The sequence below is a fragment of the Microtus pennsylvanicus genome, chromosome 8 (assembly GCF_037038515.1).
Source record: "Microtus pennsylvanicus isolate mMicPen1 chromosome 8, mMicPen1.hap1, whole genome shotgun sequence".
Lineage (NCBI taxonomy): Eukaryota > Metazoa > Chordata > Mammalia > Rodentia > Cricetidae > Microtus > Microtus pennsylvanicus.
In genome coordinates this window covers 78427098-78433305 of record NC_134586.1, presented here as the reverse complement: position 1 = coordinate 78433305, position 6208 = coordinate 78427098, and the positions used below count along the sequence as shown (strand labels likewise).

General features: G+C 37.7%; 1 protein-coding gene across 1 annotated transcript; it reads right to left on the bottom strand.

The window, feature by feature from the left end:
- Positions 1-3719: 3719 nt before the first annotated feature.
- LOC142855604 (putative vomeronasal receptor-like protein 4) lies at positions 3720-4652 on the bottom strand. The gene has a single exon (XM_075982062.1). It carries the CDS (start codon positions 4650-4652, stop codon positions 3720-3722), a length of 933 nt encoding a protein of 310 aa, XP_075838177.1.
- Between the last annotated feature and the right edge of the window lie 1556 nt (positions 4653-6208).

The following is a 6208-nucleotide window of genomic DNA, read 5'->3' as shown; positions in this document are numbered from 1 at the left end:
ACTCTGAATCTAATATCCTTTGTTTAGCTTTTATCCTGACCATTAGCTATAACAACTTGTAACCAATTTTCAAAACAAAGGAAAATATTCATAGTCCATTTTAGGGGAATGTGGGTGTAGTTTTCCAGGCTACGTCCTGCTGGTTGGGGGCACTGATAATCTTATGGGGACCTAAAGAAAATTTAGAATTATGATTGGAATATCCTGTGAGGCTTGATCATCTCAGGCAGCAGTCTTAAATCTGTTCTGGATGTAGAAGTCAGATATCTGGGCCATCTGTTACTACTGGAGATTTCTCAGGTGGTCTTCCTTAATCAAACCTGATTTTTCTTAACTCAAAATAAATCCATAGTTTCTCATTTTCTGTGGAAACAAAACAAAACTTCTTCTCCAAAGTAACATATCTTTTGACTTCAATTTTTAAGTCAAGGTATTTTCAAAATACCTATCTTGGATTAATTCAGCAGTAATTATAAACAAATATCTTTTGGCAGCTGTTGCTCCTTCCTCAAACAATTCAAAGAGAACATAATGACATAGAGTATCCAGACTCTCTGTGTATTTTTCATCTTTACGTGGATTTATTTTAACCTCTATTTCTTTTAGTTCTACTTCTAATTTTTGGCTTTCGAGAAAAGTACTCTGTGTATCTTTGTTTTAGAATTCACAGAGATCTACCTGCCTCTGCCTCCACAGCATTAGGATTAAAGGCGTGTGTCACCACACCCAACTACTCTCACTATTTTTTATTTTAAGGACTTAACCTTTTTCTTTTCTCTCCCAAGCCTGCATATATTTTTAACACCCTATAAAACATTTAGAGTTTTTTTCATCTTTGAATCTTTCTTTACTGTATATCTCTCTTTTATGGCTAGGATTAAAGACTTGGCTTTGACAGCTGGATCCATTCCATTCCTTAGCTTTCTGAGATTTCAGACTCATGGCAGAGGTACCAGCCAGAGCCATGTTTATTGCCACAACTCTATGGCATCTCAAGGTCCTTGCCAGCAAGCAAGGTGCAACAGTGCAAACCACACTCAAATGCTCTGTAACTAGACCTCCTGCCTGAAAGAGTCAGAGTTTAAGCTGGCACAATGACCCAGAAAGCCTGCATTTTAAAACAGTGTGGCTTTTTTCCTGCTTTGATTGAAAACTAAAAAGCATGTAGTCAGCTTTTCATCGATACCATTTAAATGTTTTGTGGCAGGACCTCTTCAAAGAGCTGCAAGGTTTTGCAGCTAAAGCTGGTTCAGGAAGCCTCTCTTAAATGAGACACATTTGCTTCTAGCAAACAGAGCCCACCTGAGAAAATGCTTCTATCAATAATCCATGCTTTACACTATACTTTTCTGTCTATAATTACTTCCCAGGCTCCTCAGGATTTAAGTGGATGCAGTTGTCCACACATTGGGCACCATTTGCTGACTGAGTTTCTGTCCTGCCTAGTTTCCACAGTCCTTAAGTCCCAAAGAAGTCACAGAGAGGTCTACATTAGTTATAAACTGATTGGACCATTAGTTCAGGCTTCTTATTAATTCTTATAACTTATATTAGCCCACTATTCCTGTCTGAGTTAGCCATGTGGCTTGGTTTTTTTTTACATTAATCATAAGCAGAACAAAGCACAGCACAGTCAGTCAGTATCTAAACACAAGACCATTCCTGTCCTTGAGCAAGTACCTTCTTCTATCAAAATATGCCCTAAGGTTTGGCATCAGCAATATTCTTTCTAGTAGATAATGTGTTTTTTTCTCATGAACAAAATGCTCTTTCCTGTCAGCATAAACAGAATTTTCTCACAGTCCTCCAAGATACTGGAGCAAGCAGAGCAGACAATCGTGTATTCAAATGAAGTTTTAAGTCAGAATTGACTCCAGATGGAAACTTAGTCACACATGGCTCCCATGTCTTCTAAACACAGCACACCAACATACATATAAATTCAGAGACTGTGGCAGCATCATGCAAGGCACCACACAGGTCCACCCTACATGGGGACCTAGAGCTGAGAGAAGTGGACATAGGATTGCAATCCTAACCTGAAAGTTATCTTTGTTTGATAGCTCCTTGTAAATGAAAAATTAGTTTTCTTCAAGGGAGCCTCAGTAGGGAAATAAACCATGCTTAAGGCTAGTTCCCATGCCCTGTAGTAGATAATCAGCACAAAATAATATAAATGGAATATTCACAGATCCTTTACATCCATATTATGACTTTTGTTCTTTGTGTTTTTATAAGATTCTTGTGTGTGCTATGTGTGTTTCTAGGTCTGTATGTGTTTCTTGTGCTTTTCCTTTGGCTCTCTTTCTTCTTTTATTCTATTCTGATTTACTTGTTTTTGTTTTATCTTAGGGTTGTTTTTGAAGGGTATGTGGGGAAGAACTGAGAGGAGTAGAAGGAAGGGAACCCTAATCAGAATATATTGTACAAGCCGGGCGGTGGTGGCGCATGTCTTTAATCCCAGCACTTGGGAGGCAGAGACAGGCGGATCTCTGTGAGTTCGAGACCAGCCTGGTCTACAAGAGCTAGTTCCAGGACAGGCTCCAAAACCACAGAGAAACCCTGTCTCGAAAAACCAATAAATAAATAAATAAAAAAGAATATATTGTACAAAACAAACCTTTTTTTAATAACAGAGAATAATGTTTTAAAAAGATGCAACATGGTGGTAAACACTTTTATCCTAGAGTTGTAGCAGCAGAGCCCAAAGAATGCCTGGGCTACCATCTTGCCCTATCTGGTAAGCCCCTTGTCACAGTGAGAGATGCTTTCTCAAAGCTCAAGGAGAATGACATATGAAGAAGTACAGCCAACAACAATGGCCTCTATGTGCATATTCACACACATCCTTCATAGTGCACACACATGCATACACATATGCATTGTATAGCATGTATGCAGGTATAAACGATTTCTATTTGTCAATAATATTTCAGGAAGCATGGATGAATTGAAATACAAGTACAGAGGTACATAAAAACTTCAGGTAAGTGTCTTTAACTATAATGAATAATGGAAAATTGAAACTAAAATTATTTCTATGGATCCAGAGAAATTATAATTAGAAAACAGAATTAAAACTACAATCAGATATTTAAGCTATTCTTGATGACCGAGAGTAGACTAAATTGTCAGTATCTGCCAGGCAGTGGTGGCACATGCCTTTAAAATCAGCACTTTGGAGGCAGAGGCAGGTGAATCTCCGTGAGTTCATGGCCTGCCTGGTCTACAAGAGCTACTTTCAGGACAGGATCCAAAGCTACAGAGAAACCCTGTCATGAAAAAATAATGCCAGTATCAGCAAGGAGCTTCCTTTGAGTAGCCTCAGAACCAAGGGAACATTTATGATATAAAATAAAAAGGAGAGAGTAAGAAAATTCCTGTAGTAATTTCAACTTACAATTTACAAAACACTTAAAGGACTAATAGCACTTGGCAGTAGAAATGTCACAAGAATGTGTATGTGTTATATAACAGAGTTGTATTTAAATATATGAAGGATCTTGATTTGTTTCTTGAACTATTAAACAATTAAATAAAAGTTTGTTTTTTAGAAAAAAAAATATTGGGGCTGCCCCAACCTCACTCCTTACAACCATCTATACCTCCAGTTCCAGGAAATTCAGTGACCTCTTCTGGCCTTCCTGGGCAACTGGAATGCACACATGCAAACAAGCTGGCATAACCCTCATTCATAGAAATTAAAATGAATATATATTTTAAAGAAGAAAAAATGCTTTTTTAAAAAAAATCTGGTGGTATTTTGACCGAATGTTTTTGAGTATATTGATTATTCTGCTATCAGAACTGATTTGAATCAAAGGAGTAATTGTGGGATAGACATTCATCACAAACTTCTGAACACTCAGTAAGACTGGATCATAAATCCATAACAGGACTGCAGTGGATGAGATGATAAAGTCCACCCAGTACATGACCGCAAAGAAAACTACCAGCAGCAGGATGGTCTGGGTGGCCCTTTTCTCAGGAGATGCTCTCAGGTGGCTGAAGCTGTGAAGATGCTTGCATTGCCTCTGATGTCTGAACAAGATAAGCACCATGTATGCACTTGTGATCAGCATAACTCCTACAAGAAATACATCTCTGGAAGTTGCCACTGTTAAAATCAATCCCTTGATGATGTAGCTAATGGGGAAGAGTGAACAGGATTTAGTGACCTTCATCTGACTGGTCTCACTTACATTGGTAAAACCACCAACATAGATGATCAGGTTGCTATTGAATGATAAATTGAGAGACCAAATATAGAAGAAAACATATATTATGTACTTCTTTAGCTTAAGTTTAAAGTTTGCCAAGAAAGAGGTACTGGGACTGATAGTGACAGCCTGGAACACGCTCAAGAGGCAGGTGATGCAGATGGAGAGGCCTCTCATCACCCTGTTTATGTAAAACATTGTCTTGCATTTGATGTCATTTTCAATGTTCAGCGACTCAAATATGTCTGTAACCCAAACAACCCCTCCAGTGAGGAGCAGCATTATGTGAATGAAGGTCAGTTGACAAGAGATCAGGTCCATGGGCTTAGGTCTGTGACATAGGATTATGAAAATGTAGAAAAGAAGGAGAAACATATTGGCAAGGACTCCAAGTCCAACTTGGAAATATAGGACATTGTTTAATGAGGACATATGTAGGAAGTGTAATCATCCTAAAAGCATAGTGGAAACATATTTCATATACCTAAAAAATAATAGAGTATACATCAAAGTTGTGACTTATATCAATATGTCTATATCATCATTCTCTTAACCTGCCCATTCTTGATTTATCTGTGACTTAACTTTTGTTGTTTCAGACTGGACATGGCCTATATTTCTATGTCCCCGCTGTGTAATTCCTGTATACATAGCATATTGTGCATAATAAATGCATTGTCATCTACATCCTATACAGAATTCACATTTTGCCTGTATTACATCTAAACTTTATGTCTTAGAAATGCAATTCTATTGATTTATTGATGGGGGAGAGTCTTCTGTTTTGTGTTAATTTCATTGGTTAAATAGACTGCCTTGTCCTTTTAATAGGACAGAAAATTAGGTAGGTGGAGTAGACAGAACAGAATTCTGGGAGAAAGAAAGCCGAGTCAGTCAGTTGCCATGATTCTCCCACTCCAGACAGAAGCAGGTTAAGATCTTTCCTGGTAAACCAGCTCGTGGTGCTACACAGAATATTAGAAATGGGTTAGATCAATATGTAAGATCAATAAGAGGTTAAAACTAATGTGCCAAGCAGTGTTTAAAAGAATACAGTTTTTGTGTAATTATTTCAGATAAAGCTGGCCGTGCAGGAGGCTGGGCGCCAGGAACGCAGCCCAATGAAATCAAAACAAAACAGAAGACTTTCGGCCATCATTTCCCCCTTTTCTGTTTAAACAAAGAAGAAAGGCTTTCACTTTAACATAGTAAGATTACATATAACAAAGCAGTTATCAAGTAAGAATTAGTTACAATATTTATATCTATTTTATCTTTATCATAACTAAGGAAAACTATAACTATAACCATTCTTCAACTCCATCAAAGACTGCAGAAGGATATAGTATTACCTAAGTAAACAACTTCCAAAACTCTAGAAGTGACAGAGAAATCTCGCTGTCTGGACAGTCACCCAAAGTTCTTTTGTACCATTGGGGCATCCATCTTCGGCCTACAGGACCATAGTATCCAGCAGACTCTTCCATGAAGCAGGAAATTTCAAAGGCAGTTCAATCACTATCTGCTGTGTCCTGCAGAATATCTCGCAGACTCTTTCATGAGTCAGGAACCCAAAAAGACCATCTCACCTTTAGGCAAGTTCAGCAATCCTCTTTCTAAGGGTTCCTTGTGTCCAGTTTATGCAACAGTCCATGCAAGAGCAGTTTCTTGCCCAAATGACTATCAAACTCCATAAGGAGCCTCTTTGACGCCCATCTTCTTCTTGAAGTAGCTGGTGCTGCCAGGAGCAGATGTGTCTCATTGTAATGAAATGCCCTAAGTTATTAAAACATTTAAATGCCATATTCTGCAGTCTTTGAAAGATATGAAGAATGCCTATCTAACTGAAATATATCTCTATGTATCTAAAGAATCTAACTAACATGACTACAAGCTTGACTATTATTGATAATTATCCATTAACAACCTATATTTCTAATTATACATTACACTTTTAAATGAAGTACACAATCACAATACCTTAATCA

Coding starts and splice junctions, on each gene's coding strand:
- LOC142855604 (XM_075982062.1), bottom strand. CDS start 4,652: ATGTCCTCATTAAACAATGTCCTATATTTCCAAGTTGGACTTGGAGTC.